Source organism: Pocillopora verrucosa, chromosome 13, assembly GCF_036669915.1.
Source record: "Pocillopora verrucosa isolate sample1 chromosome 13, ASM3666991v2, whole genome shotgun sequence".
NCBI lineage: Eukaryota > Metazoa > Cnidaria > Anthozoa > Scleractinia > Pocilloporidae > Pocillopora > Pocillopora verrucosa.
Window position 1 is genome coordinate 5,052,827 of NC_089324.1, and position 22,131 is coordinate 5,074,957.

General features: G+C 38.7%; 2 protein-coding genes across 2 annotated transcripts; one reads left to right on the forward strand and one right to left on the reverse strand.

Annotated features, from left to right (window-relative positions):
- Window positions 1–823: 823 nt before the first annotated feature.
- Window positions 824–11,390, reverse strand: LOC131790177 (lymphocyte antigen 75). Its single transcript, XM_059107361.2, has 8 exons — window positions 11,064–11,390; window positions 10,187–10,459; window positions 9,944–10,000; window positions 9,092–9,236; window positions 3,006–3,280; window positions 2,463–2,663; window positions 1,602–1,823; window positions 824–1,057 (listed from the first exon to the last, which is right to left on the reverse strand). Exons 1-8 carry the CDS (start codon window positions 11,119–11,121, stop codon window positions 891–893), a joined length of 1,398 nt encoding a protein of 465 aa, XP_058963344.2. The 5' UTR covers window positions 11,122–11,390; the 3' UTR covers window positions 824–890.
- A 548-nt stretch (window positions 11,391–11,938) lies between these two features.
- On the forward strand, window positions 11,939–20,518 carry LOC131790181 (BTB/POZ domain-containing protein 7-like). Its single transcript, XM_059107366.2, has 8 exons — window positions 11,939–12,057; window positions 12,836–14,118; window positions 14,756–14,964; window positions 15,522–15,597; window positions 16,820–17,103; window positions 18,169–18,433; window positions 18,824–18,954; window positions 19,065–20,518. Exons 2-8 carry the CDS (start codon window positions 13,044–13,046, stop codon window positions 19,206–19,208), a joined length of 2,184 nt encoding a protein of 727 aa, XP_058963349.1. The 5' UTR covers window positions 11,939–12,057; window positions 12,836–13,043; the 3' UTR covers window positions 19,209–20,518.
- The last annotated feature ends 1,613 nt before the right edge of the window (window positions 20,519–22,131 follow it).

The following is a 22,131-nucleotide window of genomic DNA, read 5'->3' on the forward strand; positions in this document are numbered from 1 at the left end:
TCCGCTTTATACGTTGCCGCTTAATACAGGTTCGACTGTAAGACACACTCGCCTTCCTCGAGTTTACCAGTGGTATACTGTCATTTCCTTACAATGAAAAACAATCTAATGACTGTTCTCATCAACTGCTTCGTGAAAAATGTATGGATGGGTTGAAAAATTCAGGGCGAACCTGTTGAGGTGGATTAGTAACTTAAGATATGCCCAAAACATCGATGTTTTATCGATAGAACACTTAAAATAATTTTATTTTTAAATCATTTAATAGTAAAAATAAAAAACTTTGTTAGATCGAGTATGAATGAATGAAGTAACTGTGGAATTCTTTGATAACCGAGTTTCGATGCGTCATTAAAATAACTTAAAGTAGCGTCTGAAAATAAATTTTTTTGGAAGCTTGAAAATAACTTTTTTAAATATCAAATGCAGCATGCCGTTTTATCCTATTAAATCTGAGTCACAATCATAGATAAAAATGTTTTATACATATTCATGAATATCTTCTATATGTCTACTTTTGAATCAATCTGCAACTTAAATAAATAACCCAGTCAACTAGTTTCCGAAACCCGTGACCATGTCACAATGGAACTGTCACGCGGGCAAGGTATATATCGATAACGTCATCTGAACATGTTTCTACAAGGGATTATCTGGAGTTGAGAAACTAAACTAGACTGAGCTTAAGTCATCCTTGTTTGTATTTTTTGGGGGTTGGAAGTTTTGAAGGAGCAGATCTTGGTAACAACTCTCCATCACAGCCGTCGGTTGGTCTTGTCACGCAAGACACTACGGAAAAGAGAGCGCGTTGCGTGACGGCTGCAAAAACCAGGTCCTGATCCAGCTTTCAAACAACAGTCATTTCTTTTATAAAGTTTTTTTTTACTGCTCTAGTCTTTCTTTTCATCGTTATCAGTGGCTTCCCCTATCATCTGCTTCACCTGCTTGCGTCCTCTCCGATGTATAAGCTCCATGTAGGCTCGTCCACCAATTATACTGAGTAAGAGTCCTGCACCCATTGAAATGGCTATCCAAGCAGCAAAGCTTAGATAGGGGTCTGGAAATAAGCAATTGGCACGAATAAAATTTACATGCTAAGCTTAAGTTCACTAGGTTTATTAGTAAAGAAGAAAGATCAGGACGGCCCTTCAAATAAATGATTATAGGGATTGTAAACACCGCCCGAAATTTAGTTGATACGGCTGAACTAAGCTGTGCGTCACTTGGATAGAGGTCCTCCCACCCCGACCGAAAAAAAAAAAAAAAGAAAAGAGAGAGAGGTTGTTTTGTAATACGTCGAAGAAAAGCCAGTTTGACCTAAGAAATTCCCATCAAATATTTTGACTCACGGGGGTAGGTGGTATACTGAAATTTTACCCTTTGCACCATAACATCAGTATTCATATTCTTCATACTGTTCTCTGTACATTTACTAAGGTGCTGACAAGGAGAATTTGTCTAACAATCAAGAAATTCTTTAGCTGATGATCATTCCCTTTCTTCTCGTGACATTAATGTGTGATTCAGAGGTGATATTGTAAGGAGAAATTAGAAGCTGATTACTCTCAGGGGTTTAAGGGTTAAAAGAGATATGTCCTCACCTCGGCTCTTTTCACAGACAAATGGCAGCGCGATCTCGCAGTTTAAGTCAAACCAAGTCGCTTCACCATTCCTGATATGGATATTAACACAATCCTCGCCATCGCACCTCGTTGGTGCACCGCTATCATAATGTTTGTCATTTGGTTCGTCTCTGTCCCAGTTGAAATATGAAGTTCGGTTGTTGAATTCTCCTTGGCCTATGTCATTCCATACATATATCCCTGCATATACAAAAATCAAGTATCAGTCTCTGCACTAATCATTATGGTGAAGAGGAGATGAGCTTGCGCATTTTGTATCTAAATCTGGTACGTCTAACTGAAAGCCCTGGAGACCAATGTACAACATGTCTAGACGGATTTCCTCTTATTTTTTTTCTAACAAATCTCTAAAGAAAAGTTTTTCAGGTATTTTAAGGAAGCAAGCGAAAACAGACGAGCCCGTTCATTCAAAATACTCCACTTTAGAAGGACTGCAGTAAGCCTCGATTTTGTGTTCTAGACCCAGTCCTCCTGACTTGTGTCCAAATATATCTTACAACAGTTTAATTGTCGAATTTTGCGGAAAACAGTGAATTACGCACAGGTTACCAACTTATGCTGTTAGATTCCAAAATAAAACGCAAAAAAAAAAACGTTTTCAAGCCTATGACAACAAAAGGACATATCACATAAGATCAATTCAATCTGGTGCGAGAATTCGTCCGGCAGTTACTGAACAAATTTCAGATGCACTCTACTGTGCTTTATTAGACCTGTCCAAGCAAGAGCTAGTGCGTTCAAAAACACGAGCCTTTCACCATTTAAAGAAACTACCTTCCCAATATCTCACGTTCGACCTGTGTCCTATCGTATGCTTACCAGCTTCCACTCGGTCGTTAAGTCCAATCCATATGTTTGTTTTTATCATATCTCCGATCAACCTGTTTTTTGAGCTACTGGTTATCTTTACGAGCTTAGCATTGTTGTCTCTGCACTTCTGTCGTGCCCGGTCCCACGTGACAGTCTCGCGCGCGTACCAGTAACACATACCATTACCTGGACATTTCCAGCCAGAGAGACCTGAGGGGAAAACACGAAGAGGAAGTTTGTTTGTGTCTGCCACATTCAGAGTGGAGTTGCGCTGCTAGACTGGTTTCCTGGAAAATTTCTTGATGACTTCACTGAAGCACTTCTGGGGAAATATGACCCCATAAATATTATTCTTAACACATTTTGACGTCATCTGCGACTTTTTACTGTACGGACTCACGGCAGTATGGAATTTATTTTTTAAGTGTTAATGCATACATTTTTGTCGGGAGGAAAAATTTGGTGAGAACATCAGTGACACACGTGACTGCTTCTTGTTCGTTTTTACCACATTTTGACGTTATCTGTGATAAATTACATGCCAGTACTCACCTTTTATGGACTCCCTCTCACATACAAAATTCCTGTGGGCTATACAAACCGCGTCGTTCCACTTCTTATTGGTGGTTTTCATCTCAACACAACTCTCTACGTTGCACTGTCCGTTAAAGTTGTTCGGTTCAGTGTTGGAGGGATTGGTTTCGTCCCATGCAAAATATCTTGGCGTATCAAACTTGTTGTAGTTCCACAAGTACCGTGATTCTTTACTTCTGTCGTTCAATCCAATCCAAGCACCGTCGCCTGACTCAAGAAGCCCTCCTACAAATCTGCAGATAAACACGAGAAAAACATGACGCAGTAAACATGACGCACTTGGTAGTTTATCACAGCAAGAGCTAATCTCGGTTTTTCAAAGCGAACAGTAGAGTTGCAACTCTCCTTGGATGTTACATCAGTTCTCAGTGCATTGGAAGTTCCTAAACTCAGACCGCAATCGGTTATTTCAGGTTGTAAAGAGCCGAACTGCTATGCGGTAGATCGAGGGTTCAAGACTCATATCATGTAAGGTATATCATAATATCCTCAAATCTTGTAATAGAAGGAAAATAACGAGAGCAGTTAAGATAAAAGGAATATCAAAACCAGCTGGACAATTGTAGACAATATTACAAGTTATAAAGAACTACTAAAAGATACGGTAATTTAGTTTATCAACTGAGTTAATAACGTGAATTGGCCACCTTTTCGAGCGTTAGCCCTTCATCAGAGCGAATGACGAAGGGCTAACGCTCGAAAAATCAGCTTTTAAACTCTTTACGGTGGCCAATTTACGTTATCATCTCAGCTGATAATCCTAAATTACCATTTTATACTCTTCCACCGACGCGGCACCACAGTTTCTTTAGAAACTTTCCCCCTTTACTAAAAAGATCGATTACAGACAAATGCTTACAGTCTAGGTTAAACAAACGTTTTCATTTTTTAAGCTTTCCTTCTCTTGCCGGCGCTGTTGCTTGTAAGCTATTTACTGGAATAATACAGAAAAAATAGAGATATGCTATCTTTTAATTATTCCTAATTTAACAATCTGCTAACGTAGCGTTTATTAATTAAAGGTAGTTTGTATATTAGTGTTTGATGACGTGCCATTTTAAATTACTACTTCCGTGTGTTGCAATGGAGACGTGCGGAATGAAGTTCCACGTTTTTGGCATAATTTTAGCTGTGATATCAATGCTACATCATGGAATGCAAAAGCATATTGTTACAAACACTGAGTGCTACAAAGGTAATTACAAATAATCCATTTTTCCCTAAGTTTATCTGAGAGGGAGATTTTTTTCAGTTTCGCAAATTACAGCAACGTGGCAAGAAAGGAACTATTTGATAAAATTTTCCGTCCTCACCCTTCCAAGAGAGTATCAAACTCTAAAAAGTGATAACAATGCTGTAATAGCACGCGTTAAGCAATCGGAAAAGGATTTTGCAAAGTCATCGAAAGAAAATTACATTTCTGTTCGAGACCAAAGAGGTTGTGTCTTAGTTTTCCTTTTCTCGTACACCAATCGTTTAAGACTTTTTTACGATTATCATAAATTTCATTTTAACTTTCCAATGAATCTGACGCAAGCTTGAGAATACTGACATTCGACATTTGGCCTTCGAATGCGTGAAGAACTTTTGTTTTCAAAGAACTCCTTCTAAAACGCGCGCACGGTGTACGTCAGTTTCAATAAAACAAAAAACGTCCATTATCAGAGAGCTTACGCATCACGTTAACAGAAATAATAATAGGTAACAATCCAGTTTCCCGAAGTCTGTTTCTAATATATTGCTGTGAACGCTGTAAAGGCAAAAGGTGTTTTATGTTTAAAATTTAAAACCAAATGCTGCACATTCGATGGAAGAGACGAGAAGTATTTGACAGCATACAAATGCAGCAAGATAAAATCCGAATTCTGAGTGAGAGATTTTGGCGGTTTCTAAAGCAACCTTCGTACAGTATGTAAGTGAGTTTAACCATTCTCAATCGGCGCGTAAGTTTGCGACCAATCAAAAGTGCAATTGTGGGAAAACAGAGTAGGAAAGATGGTAAATTAAGAGTTCGGTCTTGGACATAGACAAATGACGAGCTCCCACGAAGAGTTTGACCATCAGATTTTGCGGTCCGATGTCCTACCACAGAGCCGCAGAGAACTCGCTATTGAGCTATAACGTAAAATAAGAGTTCGATTAAAACAAGCTTCCTTCATAATGCCAGGATCAGCAACGTCAAAACATTTGAACTAAACATCTGACAAATGAATAACAACAGGCTTTCTCTATTTTCTTAACTTGACGATCTGGCTCAAAAATTGCCACCGTTCTTCATTTTCTTTATGCAAATCTTTTGTTTCCTTTTCAGCACTCTACTGGATGATCATTACCATGGAGTTTTTCGCCGCAGTAGTGGCGGCAATCAAATTTTTCTGGTTTGATCGAGGTAAAAAGACCAGGTAATTACAGCAGTTTTACACTTTTAAATACATGTCAAATAACAGTAATGCCGTACAAGAGAGTACAACAAGACTTCACACGCAGAATGTAGCAACAAATTACCTTTATCTGAATGTTTTCAGAGAATGTCTTCGTTCACAAACTTTAAAGTTAATAGCTGTTCGCAGGGTGACAGAAAGTACAGCTCGACAGTTATGCTCACGTGTTTAATCTGCATTGTCTCCAGTCGCTCACAAATGATTCAGGAGAGTTCAATTAATCATCAAGGAAAATTGCATTAAGTATCGTTCCTTGAATTCTCCTACACCATTGTTTCTTTCACTTACAGATGTTTAAGTTGTAATACACAAAAAGTTTACCTTACAACGTCCTACATAATTGGTTATCATTACTTTTCCAGACGGTCCAAAGCAGAGGAAGAACCAGTTATTCCACGGGGTGCCCAAGACTCACGAAAAGCGAGACAAAGAAACCTTAAATGCATGGCTCGCAATGCTCGATTGGCCAAAGAAACACTGTTATCTGGTGTACGTATTTGTGTGTTAGACTGGTTTCAAGGACTGAATTCTAACAGAAACTTTGATGAACGTGTCGTATTGCTTTGTTTCATTCAGACTGCAGACTGTTTGGGCCCACGCGCCATTCTCCGCGTAACATCAGACAGACATTTGAGAACGTCCAATCAAGCGTCGCATTCTGTCGCGTACAACGAAGAAAGCAGTTCTACTTCAGAGAAAGATGCATCTGTCCTTTTAACACCAAAGAGATATTACATGCCTCTCACTTTCCTTCAAGGCGTATTTAAAAGAGCCCGAGAATTTGGGAATATTACTGAAAAGAACTCAGAGAGAATCTATAAACTCAGCATAGCTCGAGTATTGAGTATACACCAGGAGACATTCGCTTTCGTCGACGAGCGGGAATGCCGAGTCATATCTAGGCAAGATGTGACTTCGATCATGTTATTCAATGCAGAATTCGACTGTTCTGGATTTCTTAATATACCTCGATACATTAAAGACAGAGGTTCAAGAGCACTAGTCCTGCCACTTAAACAGGAAGAACGCACATCTCCGATGCCTCCAAAGTGCGACGTCATTCGCTACTATTGTTGCGTAAGCTTGTCTTTAAACGATAGTGGTGTTAGACAACAGCAAGTTAGGTGCAAAGTAAGCAAATACTCTTTTCTTAGAAATTTGTCCCTGTCAACTGACATGGGTGATGCAGGAAACTTTGTGAAACGCATACCCCAAGCCATTCAGGAATCTAAGAAAACAGAAAGTCTTACGGAAAGGCTAGCTTGTGGTTTTGCCCTCTTTGATGCAAAAGTATCATCAATCTCACGTGATACGATATCGGATGACGAAAAGTCACGCAGTCACGCACCAATCGTTTCCTTACTTTCCACTGTTCCTGGGCAAATGTGCCAACAGGATTTGTCACGTTTTGAACAAAGGGAAGACACCAACAATTTCGTGGAGTTAGGAAATGAATATGAAGTTCTTCTCGGTGGAAACAGTAGTGGACTCTGCATAAACCAGAAAAACGTCAACAGTGGTATTGTAGGCCAAGCACTACATGATTCAAATGCTCACGTGAGTCACGAGCATTTTAAACTGAAAGATTTTGAGAGAGGCTTTGATAATGTTGACAGTAAGTTCCAAATAAACTGCAACTCAAACGATAAAGACAAAGACCACGTTTCAGTGGACGACATCCACTCAGAAAATGTATCAATGTATGACAATGAGTCGAGTGACGTTTCCATGTATGAAAGCGAGTCTGATTATGGGTCGGATTACGAAACTGAATCAGAACGTGAACGGGAGCAAGTCGGGAATAATGACCCTGAGCAAGTGCAACAATACGAGCAACATAATTTTCCCAACGGAAACGACGACATGACAGAATACCCCGCCCTAATGGTTCCCTTAGTACATGCCATTCCTCAGCTAGTACAGGCGCACGCCTGGCCAAATGCGCCAGTCAATGCACAGGGAAACCAACCAGGACCTCAAAACGATACTATTGCCGGGCAACTCGTAGATGAGGCACTAAATGTCGAATACAACCCACAGGCACTCCAACTCAATCCTGTACCACAGGACGAAGCTGCAGAGCAAGGGGTTGGCCAGCAACTTCCTCATGCTCCAGGCTATAATCTAGCTCTATTTGGCCCCTATGATGACCTTGTAAATGAAGAACCACAGGATGAAGCTCCCATGGGAGCCAATCTCTTATATCATCCACTTCCTCCCGTAGAAGATGAGATAGAAGCAGCGAATGGAGATGGTGAGGTTCCAGGTGCTGTAGTAGGCAACGAGGTTGCCTTGCTGGCAAATAATGATGTAGGTATCGATGAAGCACCACCCTTCGGGGAGGTAGTACCAGCACCACAGGCGCCTCCACAACAGCCACAAGGGCAGAATCTTCCTAATGGTCAAAATCCTCAACAAGGCTATTATCCTCAACATGGCAACCAGCCTCAACAGCAACCTAATACCTCTGGGCCGTTCAGAAGATTAGCTGCTGCAGTAAGGTATGTAAAGCGCAAACTAAGGAGGACTCACAATGCACTTCCAATGTATGTCCTTGGGGCCCCAAGAGAAGAGCGACTGCCCGCTGGTTTAGAAGAGGCTCCTCCTCTTATCGGTGTGCCCCACCCTGAAATTGATGAAGAGACACAACCGACAAGCTTCTGTGCTTGTTTCGCCTTCCTTTTCCGACACCATGAGCATCCTGCACAAGGTTATCCATCACAGAATGAGCAAAGGGAAGAATTTGAGGAGCAGATAGCGTTGATTGGGCTGGATAATCAGGGCATGGAACAGGAGAATGACGAGCATGACATTGCGGCCGTTGAACAGCCGGTGGGAGTTCCTGACGAACAAATAGAGGCGGTTGCGCCTCCAGTAGAAGTAATCTAAAATCTTCTTCTGGTTACCGTAAGGAAGCTGTATAACAAGTAGGGAAAGCGAGCAAAAGCAGATGGACTCTTAGGTACAAAAGAGAAACTTGCTCTCTGTAAATATGTTTTTTTTAATTTCCGTAGTGTTTGTATGCGATGCGTGCAATGATAACTGAATAAAATAATAAATAAAGATAAATTATGGGCACACAATCATTTTTTCTTTCATACAGAAATTTGGGAAAAGGGGAGATGAGGGTTACCACCAACATCATTAATTTAACCCATTAACTCCCAAGATCTCATGAGTAATTCTCCTTACTGTCTGCCAAATGATTCTTATTATGTTAGTTTGGAGAATTTGGTATCAGATCAATTACTAATTCCATAATTGATATTTTTCTTTATTCTCATCATTTGTCTTCATGATATTGTATAGACATAGTAAGGAGAAATTCTGTCTTGATCACTCATGGGAGTACAAGGGTAAATCAGAGCACTCTGAAATTGTTCCAAACCTAATGTTCAATCCGTTTACTTCCTTATTTCCACCTTCCCGTTAACAAGACGAAGCTTCCTGAACCGGAAGATGGCAATATTTAACAGAAGGTTTGTATTGGACTGAACAAATCGCTATTTCAAACAATTTCAAAGCAAATTCCACATATTTTATCGATATGAAGTCGCAAAAGATACCAAAGGTAATCGTGAACTTAATCAAAACACTTCTTACCTATTTTCCACGCTATTGTCGATGGTAGCAAGTTTGGCTCCAAATTGTCCCTGGCAGTAATAATATGCGTTCAGCCAAGTCTTCGGTTTAGAGAAATATCGGTAGCACTTGCCATTGGAATAATGCCAATCTTTCAGACACATGGCTGGAAAGAAACCAGAAAATTGTCTTAGATGGAGAAAAGACGAAAACAGTGATATCTCAAAAACAAACAAACAAACAGAAAAACAAACAAAATGAACCCAAAAACAAGACATGACAGGATAACGAATGCTACATGAGTAAGCTGGAAAGGATGCTCAGCGTAATTATAATTTTCAATAAAGAAAGGAGTGAAAAGAAGAGAAGTGAGCAAAATCAAACGGAATTGTATGTATGTATGTATTGGCGCTATTTAGACAGGCTGGCTCAGTTCAGCTTTAAAGCTAGTTTAAATGAGGGCCATATCAAGGCCAGACCACAACACCGGGAACTTCGTTCACAACTCTTTGCGAATCAACCTTTCCCTTTTTCCCTTTCCCCTTCCCATTTCTCCGTGTCCATTCTCTTCACTCCCATTCTCCTTCTCATTTTATCCACTTCTTTAAACTGACTACCGAATCTTTCCTTCAAATACATATCTCCTGACTCAGACTTGAGAGGGGCCTGGAACGGTACAAGGGAAAAACAGGAACCGGAAGATATACTAAGGGGTGTCGGTGGCAATGATGCAGCCCCTTCAGAAATAATTAAATAAACTTTACAGCAACTTAGAAGAGAATGACAAATATCGGATGGAAAAGGTGAGGAAATCTAAATTCTTATTCTGCGGTTTTTTTTCGTGAGAATCAAAGGAGCAGAATTTGCACTTACGTTTACAAGCTTTTTCACAGCCGCTGAGTTCAGTCTTTTTCTCATTTACATCGCAACCTGTAGTAATAAGAAATCGAAAAACGGCAATCAAAGCACTTCATGGGAAGGATAGACGGAATTATTTACAATGCATCTAAAATGCAACGCAAGTTTGAGAAAGAGCTCTCATGGCATTTTAGCGAAAAGAGAAGTTGACGCCTATTGGCGACCAAAGAGTTCGAGTAGATTTAAATGTTTCTTTACCTTTTACTACAATCCAGTGCCGAGTTATTTCTGATCCACCCTCAGTTTGTATCGTGGATGAATAAAGGGCCGTATCTGATTCCTCCAGTTGATTAATTTTAAGTGTTTTGCCCCCATCTGAGATAACAAAGCGGTCGCTACGTGGCAAGGGTTTTGACTCGCGCGTCCATGTAGGTGTACCGTTCACTCTGAAGTAGTGTTCACCTTTGAATGTGACACATTCTCCTCTCTTTCTTACTTCAAGCTTTTTTTCGATCAATATCACTTTCTCAGCTGCGAAGAGAGACACGAAGTTTTCGTTTAATGTGCGTATTAAATTTTTGTAGTATTCGTGGACTTAAGTGTCTAAAGCTTGTGGAACAGAACCACGTTCCCTCTTATCTCTACCGCCATATTTGACCAAAGCAAACTTCTAGAACTTCATGACGTAAGATGTAAGCAAAGTAAGTAATTTTTCAATCCGGTCAACGATAGCTAGCAGAGGTAAGGTAGACAACTTTAGACGCTGATAGTCGTAGAAATATCACCGATGCTCTTACGAAACACCATGGATATCCTTTAGTCAAATTGATATTTGTGATCTTAGATAATATCATCGTCGGTGGAGAAATTTATTTCACATACTTATAGCAATATAATTTCTAGAATGACAATTTGATGTTGGGTTGCGATTTCTCCTTAAAGTAATTCAAACATCATATGATGTTCTAGTGATTGTGTAAATGCACAAGGAACCTTATCGAAGACAATCGTACGAGCTAATGGCATTAGTCTTTATTTCTGTAGACAATTAAAATTCTGTAGACAATTAAATATAGGCCGATAAAGTTCTTAATTTCGCCATAAGGCTTCGATACGAAAAATATCACGCTCTTACCTTGAATAATAGCCGCAACGTCTAACAGTGCCAGCAACAGGAAAAACTTCATCGTCATACGCCGGGCCGCCAAACTTCCAACTCACTACGACTGATTTGATTTAGAGTTGAAAATGCCTCTCTTTTGAACAGAACACAACAACGTTGAGTTTAGCTGCTTCCGTTCCTTTGGCTCTTATGGCAAAAGTATTGTTCGAAAGTTGTTCATGTTGTTATTGAGACCGTGAAAATACTCAAAAGCGAGAGTTTCGAAGCGCTTTTCATATGTCGTTTCATGCTGGAGAGGCTAGCAACTTGGGAATGTCAAAGACAACTGCGTTATTTTTACGTCAGTAACATGAGAATATTTGCTCTTACAGCAATGGATTACTCCTTATCAATTAATAACTTAATCAATTACATATTAATTACGGCTGCTTTACATTGCTGTTCTTAGTCACGAAAAGAAGTATTGTCACGTTCGACCGTCAGAGTGCGTTTAATCAAATCATGTCGATCCCTTGAACTCACAACCCATTAAGAAGTGGTATTGGGAGACATTTTCTTGTTCAATAATTTTACTAATGCTAGTTAATCGACCCAAATACCATTTTTGGCCGTGAAATAAATATTAATTATCTGGCTCTGTGTTCTGTCTTTGCCCGCTCAGATTCCGGGCCAGCGAGGCAAACCCCGAAATATTACTTTCCTTGAAACAATGTCCCATTTCAAACATGAAAATTAAAAATAAAGTAAATTAAAGAAACGAGAAAAAAAAGTGATTCGCTAAGCATCGTTCGTAAAATCCGACAACATATCATTTCCCGTGGTGACGAAGACGAACCGAAGAATTGCCGACAGACAGTGGACGAATGAAGCGAGGTTACAAAGCTTATGCCGAGTATTCAATGTTTTCAGCTGGTTGTTTGCTTCAGTTTCAACAACAATACGTGAAATTATTCTGGAGATTTACGGAAGACGGGAAATACATAGAGTGGGATGAATATCATTTAAGGTATGTTCTCAGGACAAAATATTTTGTTTATGACACATTCCGCGATCTAATTGATCGGTTATGGTCGATCGCATTGTTAGCCGACATACTTTGGGGATTGCAAAATACTATTTCTTGTTTCCTAGTACGTTTTCCTCGCCGTTGGCGCGAAGGACCTTCGATATATTTATTTCAAGTTGAATTTGTAACTATGTTACAATCAAGGAGTCTTGAAAGTGTCATTGATTTTCGTAAAAGCGCTCTAGAAGCTCTGAGAGATGTTCAGTTCTTTTCAGAGATGTTCAGTTCATTTCAGATATCAAAAATTTCGTTTTCTCGCCCAAAATCGTTCTTAGTGAATTTCATTTAATAATCTATAATGAACATTTATTCAACGTTTACTCCACACATTTATAGAAATTGCGATTCATGATTCAAAAATAGCTTATTCTTGTGGTGAAATACAACCCGAACTATGGCTCTAATCGATCAATAACAAAACAATTATTAACGCAATTATACACCAGTATTCAGAGGAAGAGACGTTTTGTTGTTTGAGAACAAGAATATCAAAATAAGTTTGCAGTCAATGAAGAACGTTTGGGCCTAATTTTGCACAAGATCACCTTTATGTACTTGGTAGTGTGAGGTCTTACAACCTCGTGATACGGAAGTACAACTCTTGCAATTTATAGTTTGTTTTTGGGAAGGAGCTTTCGTCTTTTGACAGAGTCTTGTGAAAATTTGTGTAGGGGATTTACATATTTACTGTATTAATTACTCATCTTTTCTTTTACAGACTTTTACATCGGTCAGCTGATACCTTACATCATGAAATACTATAGACATATCTATTTGTGAAAGGAGAGACTTCCTGATAATTTGAAGTATGGAAGGAGTAATAGAGTATTTTGACTTGCCCTTAAGACACCATAATATCTGTTTACAGTGGATCTGATCAAGAATGAAACAAAAATTGATACAAAAACCTTGATTTATTGATTGCAATGGGGGGAAGCACTTCCACTTTAGAGCAGAGTTCATCGGAACCAACCCTTGTGCGTGTGCCTCGATACACCCTGGAGGAGAAGAGGAAAAAACAATCAAAATTCAACACCCTTAAGAAAAAGCTCTCAAGGAGTAAAAGTGGTTTCAAGAGCCATGATCATGGAAAAATGCTACGAGAGTTGACACAAACATGGACAGTTCAGGAGATCAATGCTTTAGTTGAAGAATATGAAGCAATGATGAATGTAAAAGAACTAAAAAATCAGACCAATCTTGTAAGGCAATCTGCGCCAAGTTTGAAGAAAGACCTTTTACGGCTTCTGGAAGAAGGGATTTGTGCTGACACAACACTTATATTTGAGAACACTCAATTCCATGTCCACAAGGCTATTCTTACGTGTAGATGTCCTTATTTCAAGGATCTTTTATCACAGCATACAGAGCAGCATCCTGTTATTCAAATGGAGTTTAAAACGGAAGGAATGACTACAGAAATTTTTTCGGCTCTGCTATGTTACTTGTACACAGGAGATTTTATGACAAAAAAATCAGGCTTAGAATACATTGATGTTCTAATAAATTTGGGTGAAGAGTTTGGCACACCCAATGTTTTGGAACAGGATTTAAACTTGCTTTTCAAATGTGGTGAATATGCTGATGTCGCCTTTGTTTTTCCTGCTCAAGACTCTTCGGACACATATGTGGCTGCAGATGGCAATGCAATTTCTGATCAGACATATGAGATTTTGTGCCATAAAGCTGTTCTCTGTGCAAGATCACACTACTTTAGATCACTTTTGCTCAAATCTGACTTGGGGTCTAATGATTATCTAAAGACAGGCTCTGGATTGAAAAGACTTGTTTTAGATGAATCAGTGATAACTAGGCAGTACACTCGCATAGCTTTACAATGCATGTACACCGACTCTGTGGATCTGTCGTCTGTAGTTAAGTGGAGCTCTGAGGACAGGAAATATTGTTCACCCAGAACTCATAAACTTTTGACATCAGCAGAAATTGCCATGGAAGTATTTGAAGTGGCAAGCTTTATCGACTTACCAGTACTGATCCAAGGTAAATAAATTTATTTATTCATTATAAAGCCTAGATCACACAGATGACTTAACAGCACAACAGGATATTGTTATGTCTGTTTTGTTGTGTTACTTAAATAGGATTTCACTGCTAACATAATGATGTGATGATCTTCCTTATTTTTACTTGGTTATGCCCTTATGTCACTTGTATGACCTATGCTTATGTTGTATTGCGTTACTATTACAGAAATATATATTGGGTGTTTAAAATTACGTAAGGTTAAAATGGTGTCAATTTTGTTTATTTTTAGTTTTCTTTGTTCTTTAAAAGACCTTACTAATGTACCTGGAATGAAGGATATAGCAAATCAATCTAGTTTGAAATCATTTGACCTGAGAAAAATTGCTTTGAAATACAAGATGTACAAGTTCACACCATGAACCTGACAACATTGTGATGTTCTTATGTTTATATGCTGAAAAAAATTTGTATTTCACTTGCCTTCAGCTTGTTAGTTACAATCTTTTTTGTGATCTTCTAACAACTCATGGGGCTTATTACACACTTATGAAGACCAACTTAAGGATGAAAACTATAAATCATTCTTTTTTACTAGCTTATCAGTTTATTCAAATTACCTCTCTTGGTTTTTTTGCAATGTCTGTTTTATCAGGCTGCGAAGACATCATCTTGGAGGAATTATCTCCGTCCACTCTTCTGCCAACGCTGGAATGGAGTTCCCTCCCTCATGGATCTGACTGGGTCTACAGGCAAGCCATGCACTTCCTACAGGAAGAATTTGTCAACATCGCTCAATCTGACATGTTTACTCTGATGCCAAGGAAGTATTTGATAGAGGCACTGAAATCTGATTTCTTGCAGGTGTGTGTATGTAATCTTTTGCCAGTGAATTCTGGTCTTAGCCCTTTTACACCTCAGCAACTGTGTAATACAAACACTTCATACTGCTCTCCACATATTTTCTTTGGTACTGACTAAGAGAATGTTTTTGACAATCCACAGCTTCTTTAGGTGCTACTGTTTTTTTCATTCTCACCACCTTAAAGTTCAATTTAGCAGTGAAACTGTGAGGAGAAATTGAACATTTCCTACTGTTAGGAGTTAAAGGGTTTACAATATGCAAAAAAAAATTGCATGCATCTGACTGACTGAAAATGTGCATTTTCATGTAACATGAGTGCAAAGCTGTAACACATACTGTGAAAAGTCAGGCTAGGTTAGTTTCTCCTGAATCTTTTTTTGGCTACAGGGAACTGTTGAATTTTAATTTAAAAAATCTGTTAATAGTATTTTATTTTAATAAATTATTTATATAACTTGTTCATAGGTCACATTACTTACCATAGTCAATGTAATAAGTGTCCTCTTTCATTCTTTCTTAGTTGTTACACAGTATTGATCAATTTTTCCTCCTTTAGGCATGTGAACACAATGTTCTACTGTCTGTCATTAAATGGGGTGAGGCACAGGTCATTCGTCAAATGAATGAACAAGGTACTGACATGAATATTATTTCTGAAATAAAAACTGTCATTAAATTATGTTCTCCTTTTCTCAAATCAATAATCAATCCATGAATCAAGGTCTATCATTCAACTGTAATGTAATGGATGGAGGTTAGTGATAACATTTCCTTACTAAGGCTCATCATGGAGCATTCAATATGAATTTTTTAAGGTGCTTTTTTTCTTCACTGTTGTTGTTTTTGTGGAGAATAAGAGAAAAGCTAAAAACTAGTGAAAAATCTCTACTGGAAGGTAAAGGGGTAGCAACTCAACACTGGTTGAATTATGAACATGAAGTAAATAAGTAAGTAACAAAGGAAATAACTATATTTCAACTTGGGTTGATGTGGCCAATTAGGCCCCTAGCAGTACATGCTAATATCCGCAGAAAAGTATAAGAAAATAACGAAGGGAAAAAAATGTTTCAGGATATCAAAAATGATCAGTTAACTTCTTTCACCCTTAAACTCCCAGATAAAATTTGTAATTCTCCTTACTGTCAACCATACAATCCTTATAATGTTAGTTCAGTGAATTTAGTATTGGATCAACTACTCATCCCCAAATTGATATTTTTCTTATTCTCACGACTTACTTGGTTGATATTTTATTGATATGGTAAGGAGAAATTCTTTCTTGGTCACTCATGAGAGTTATTGGGTTAATTAAGTAAACAATCCTAACTCTTAAAATTATTACAGTGGAAAAATCTTAGAAGACTGTACAATACAAATGTACATTACAAACACTCTCAGTATAACTGCTATTGTACTATCGATTGTACTTTGCATTGGTATTCAGATTATTCTCTTTTATTTTCTTTCTCAGAATATCAAAAAATAATATGGCGACCATTTTAAAAAGAAGAGTATTAGTACCGATAATTAACACCTCGCGTTGGGGTATAATTGGAAGTAATAATACTATTCTAGGTCAATCAGAACTGTGCAGCTCCTTATTCACTTAAGCATATACATAATTATATTTAAGGAAATGAACGTTATTAAGTCTGTCAAGAGATCTCATCGCCTGCAGAAAACTAGCAGTATGCAGTCGAAACGTCACGATCTGCATCCGAAGTGACCATATCGTGAGACAAACAATTATCCTTCTCTCCTGGAAGTGTTATTTACCACGATGACAAACCCAACGTGTTTTGCGTCACAAATCTTTTACATTAGTTTCAGAAGTATTCTTTTCTGTTCTTTAAGATCCAGTCCAGGACAACAAAAAGAATGCTAAGCGACGTGACATCGATAACAAACAGTTGAAGAGGGTTCTAGCAGGCGTTATCGAACATGTGCGAATTGGTCACGTGCTTCCCCCGCACAGCGAGCTCCTGGACGGGGTGTTCCGCAGGGGTCTTGTTGACCGGGGCATGCCCCTGGATATTGGCGAAGGAAATTTTTATCCCAATCTGCCTTGGATGAGGAGAAGAGAAGAGAAGGACTTTGTTAGACCAAGGCTCTTCTTGCCTTACTTTGAAGAAGCAAAGGTAAAAATTGTCTGAAGATAATTTGTTGTAATCAGGTGCGTTGATAATGTGGATTGGCCACTCAAAGAGTTTCTAAAGCTGACGTATTGATCGAGCGTTAGCCCTTCGTTAGAGGGAAGTGCTCTTATTTTATACAGTACCAAAATTTCGTTTGAAACTTATCCCCTTCATTCATTTGCAATATATCTTACTTTTAGTACATCCACTGTTGGTCTGAGGTGATCAGAAATCGAAAAATAAAAATGTTGGCATCTTAATTGACATCTTGTTTTGGCAAAAGCGTTAAAAATTTGAATTTGGGATGGCATTGACTTGGAAAAGATAATCTCTAGTCAGAGCTGTCAGTAAAAGCTGCTAGCTGGCAAACAGCGCCGGCTAGTCTTCCATCCTGAGCCAGTTACTGAGATCACTTTCACCTCATTTTACCATTAGTGCTGGTGGAAAATAGTACATTTATTAAAATACCACAGATACCAGCAACCATTTCCCAGTTATGACTTGAACTGAATGCATTATTTACTGGTGACAGGTATAGATGAAGGAATAGATTCTTCGTTTAGACTTTACTTGGAATTGGGTCAGGCGAACTTTTTGAAACGCTAAGGATATTAAATGAAAAGCCCCCATTCTTGCGTATAATCTTACTAAACAACATGGTGTCCAAGATAACTAAGCCGCCTTTTTTTCTTATTTGCCATCTGCTTTCAAACTTATTAACAATCCTGACTAGTCAGCTTAAAAGATCGTCCAGGCCGGTGCTGCACTTTTGGAAATTTTCAGCTAAGGTGGTTGTCGCACAAAGACCTCATTGCGCTCGAATTAAATTTTGCCCTCCTTCCGTTTTGTACGCCGGCTAGAAATTTCAGTTAAGGTGGTTGTTGCCCAAAGATCCCATTGCACTCGAGTTAATTAACTTTCCCCTCCCTCCGTTTTGTAAGCCAGCTAGAAATTTTCAGCCAAGGTGGTTGTGGCACAAAGATCTCATTGCGCTCAAATTAATTGACTTTCACCCTCCTTCCGTTTTGTAAGCCGGCTAAACATTCTAAGACATTCTCACTGTTGCAGGCCATCCTTGAGGAACACAAAGAAGCGGAAAAAGAACTGATCAGAAATCGTATGTCACGTGTACCACACAACATGCCTGACACATTGTATATGGTGGAATCGCACAAACGAACCTACACTGCGCCAGCGATCTTCTTCGCCTCTTCGGCAGCGGGTAGATTGGAACGAGACGAACGACGTCCATCAGTGGGTTTGGGCTCTAATAGGGATGGAAATGAGTTGGAGAGATACATGAGATGTGGAGGAATGAACGAAGGGTCTCCCGGTATGTTGGCTATTTCTGTCATCCTTTGTACCAATCAAATTTCATTCAAAGCTTGGTTTAAGCTCTTACCCACTTACTCGTCCTATTTTTCGGTATTCTGACCTCTAAGCTGAGATCGTGATGACAACAAAGGTTTTGTCTCCGGCTAATAAGTCAGGTCCAGAAGTCCATAACTTCTTTGAATAGATGGGGAGTAAACATACTGAAATTTTTGCACTTCTCTCGAACAACCGAGCCAAATATTTCTTGCGAATTTTTGGAAATATTTCGTAGTTTTTACATCCCAGAACTATATTCCAGGAGAAAGGGGAAACTTGTTTTTTTTTTGTCTACGTAATTGTGTATCCTTTTGTTTATCTCACTTGGTATCGTTTTTCTTTTCCATTTTAGATGAAAGAGAACCTGCAGTTAGTGGCACGCCAGTTACAGGGAGAGAGTTTGCTCTCCCGGATGTAGCCATGGAGGCGCCTTCATGTATTCCGGATGATTACCTGCACAGAGGAGCGGGCCCTTCTGCCGAGGTGAACAAACTAATCACATCAGATAGGATGTGACAATAACGAGCTTGAATTGATTGGTTATCCATAAAGTATTCTCTTTTTTCAAACACATCTTGTCATTCTCTTCACAGATATACCCAGTACCAGATGTTGCCCTGCCTTCCTCTCCTACGTCCAGTGTGTCTTCGTCCTCTGGTGGAGTTCCCCCGGAATATTTTCATATGGACCATTTGTTGGAATCTTTAGATGATGACGGAACAAGTGAAAGTAGCTGACACTATGTGGTTAAAACTCAAATTGCCGTCATTTTTAACCAGCAACCAAATTAATATTGTCTCTTACTTTCCAAAAAGTGTTCCCAATCCTTGTCAAGATAAATTTAACCAAAGGTGTTATCTTGTGGCACTCGAGTGAATCCTGCTGGACTCCGATTGTTCGTCGAGCTCGGTTCTTAAACTTTGAAAGCCCTTGAAAACAGAATAATATCCTTTATTCAACAATATTGAACGAAGATTGCGGATATTGTATGCAGCGACAGTCGGGAAAAAAAAAGCGTGATTCCATACACCTACTGATTGACGAGATTTGACTCGATTGTCTTGCCCGACAACTGACGCAAATTTAGGGGAAGTGATAACCTTTTGGTTTTAAAATTAATAATTTCATTTCCAGGTCTAAAAATTTGCATGCCATAGACACTGACTGGAATGAATTTTTGTAAGAAGAACAAAACAGAAATATTTCGATGTAAGATTAAAAAAGTGAGTCTTTAGAGAAGCCGCGGAAGTCATAGAATCCTGAGAGATAGAGACAGCACGATCCATATTCAGTGATTCATATGTACCTTCTTATCAAACAAACAGGTAACAAGCAAACTTATCTGGTAGAAGTTGTTATCCTGATCTGACACCAAATCCTCGTAACTTATTTACTAGAAAATGTGTACCAGCTAGTGAGGAGAATTAACCATCAGATCTTGGAAATCAAAATGGTAAGGCTCTGCAGTCCCACAGAAACTTTGATTTCCGTTTAATAAGTCAGGCAGTAGTTAGCTTGCCCGTGAAACCAGGCCACTTTGAGAGGTCTCATTCGCGAGCTGGCGGGACAAGACATCAATGTGTCTGAGAATGTACTTGATCTTTTAAACTTAAAAACAAAGTTATTATCATGTCAATATTTCAGTTTCGTATGAAAACTTTGGATCAATGTTAGTATCTGAGCAACTGTCCACCTACCCCTCCCCTAACCCAGCATCGACACTAAATTGTTAGCAAGTGACTGTCGTTGGGTTAGGGGAGGGGTAGGTGCGAAGTTGCTCAGATACTGACATTGATTCAAAGTTTGACAATGTGGTAAAGAGAGTAAACACAGGTTGAATTGGTAAATTGAACGTGGTCGGGGCTTCTTCGCTTAGCTAATTACACTTCACTTATTTTTATAGTTTTGTATTGTTATTTTTCATATTTGTCGTTGATTACTTTCTGAAGACATTTTAATATTGCTACTAAATCCTACAATATCTTAAAAATTTAGAGGGTATGCATGGATTTTAAAAAAATTGAACGTCATGAAAATTAATAAAAATATGCATATCGAAGAATTTTTTTCTTTTGCTTTTTAGCATTTTAGCGTTGTTCTCTCACGGAATATCTTGTTAGTGTTCCTAATGCATTGTTTTGGTACAGAAGACGAACCCAGTAGATTTCAGTTATTTCAGTTGCCTTCTAGATATTCGTATGCTTCTCAATATCTCGTAATATGTCGGTTGAAACCATAACTGTCCATCGTGGTTACTGACACTTAGAAATGTTTTCTTTGAGTTTGACGCTAACACGTTTGGGAATTGCAGGGGTCTCGACAATGGTAACTTTTTCCATAATGAGCGCTGCTGTTGGTGAGGGAGCGGCTGTGCCGTAAGTCGAAATTCAAACACGAGAGTTTGTTCACACGCAGGATTGTACTCTGAAAGATCAATCCAGTAAATCTGATCGAGATTTGTAAATGAATGCACAGGCTCTCACCAACTTTCAAGAACAAAATTATATCGCGTTCCGAGTAAAAGTAAAGAGGAAAGAAAATAGGAAAAGGGATTGAGACTGAATTCCTAATGCAATTAGAATAGTTTTGATTATTTTACTTCAACCGAAAGCAGTATTTTTGATAATATGGAGTCGTTATAATTTACTCTTGGACGTAATCATTATTGTTTCCCTCGGCTATTTTTTCCTGAGCAGAGTTTGCATTTTCGCCGTCGTTTATGCTTACAGTTTATCGATCCAGAAGAGTTGGCGATTTCCCCATATTGATGTCGACCACAAATTTGATTTCTTCAGGGGCGCAACAACCCCAGCATGACGCCATGTTTGTAGAGTTCAGAGGGCATTGCGCGTTTTTATCGATTTGATATTTTAACTACAGCTACACACCAAGTTAGGGAATTAAGACGTTGAATTCAGTTTAAGCAATGGAGACCAAACCAATAAAGTAATTAGCCGTAGAAGTAAACGCGTTAGTAGTCAGTTCAAATGTCATCAGCATATATAGCTTTGTCTTTTTTGCCTGCCGCACACAATTGGCGTCCCTTTTTTTTAGAGAAAAATACTACCTAAAAAGGCCGGTATGGCGGCGGAAAAAAGATTTCATAAAACTCAACATAGAAAAGAGAATGAAAAAGACTGACATGGACCGCAAAAGACAAACATGAGCATTTTACATCACTGATTTATTTCAGTCACGGACGCAAACGATCGTGGAGAGTAACCCCTTCGCAAGAACGCTATTTTTTTAGACTTTTAATACAAAAAATGGCATGGAAAGAAAAAAAATATACATCTTCGTTCTCTTTTGTTGTAATTCTTATCCTGCGTTTCCAACATAGTTTTGTAGGAGGGTTGTAGATTAATTGACTGGCTTCGGAATGGAAAATTGTTTTTTTTTTATTACTATTAGTTTTTTCTTGAACTAAAAATGGAAAACCTAAAGCAAAACGTATTGGGAAATTAGACGTAACAAGGTATGAAGAAAGGAAAAGACGTGATTCGTAGGAGGAAGTTATTCGTGAAAGGATGTGATTCGTGATCGTGAAGGTTACGTTATGCGAAAAATACAAGACAAACGTGAGATGAATTACACAATTTAGGACACGGTTGATCAAGATTGTCACGTCTCAGTAATAACCGTAATCAAACGACACAGAGG

Excerpts from the sequence above, each read along its gene's own strand:
- LOC131790181 (XM_059107366.2), top strand. The coding sequence starts at position 13,044 with ATGGGGGGAAGCACTTCCACTTTAGAGCAGAGTTCATCGGAACCAACC. Across the intron at positions 14,119-14,755 it reads CTTACCAGTACTGATCCAAG|GCTGCGAAGACATCATCTTG; the intron begins GTAAATAAATTT and ends CTGTTTTATCAG. Across the intron at positions 18,434-18,823 it reads AATGAACGAAGGGTCTCCCG|ATGAAAGAGAACCTGCAGTT; the intron begins GTATGTTGGCTA and ends TTTCCATTTTAG.
- LOC131790177 (XM_059107361.2), bottom strand. The coding sequence starts at position 11,121 with ATGACGATGAAGTTTTTCCTGTTGCTGGCACTGTTAGACGTTGCGGCT. Across the intron at positions 10,460-11,063 it reads CGTTGCGGCTATTATTCAAG|CTGAGAAAGTGATATTGATC; the intron begins GTAAGAGCGTGA and ends CTCTCTTCGCAG. Across the intron at positions 2,664-3,005 it reads TGAGAGGGAGTCCATAAAAG|GTCTCTCTGGCTGGAAATGT; the intron begins GTGAGTACTGGC and ends TTTTCCCCTCAG.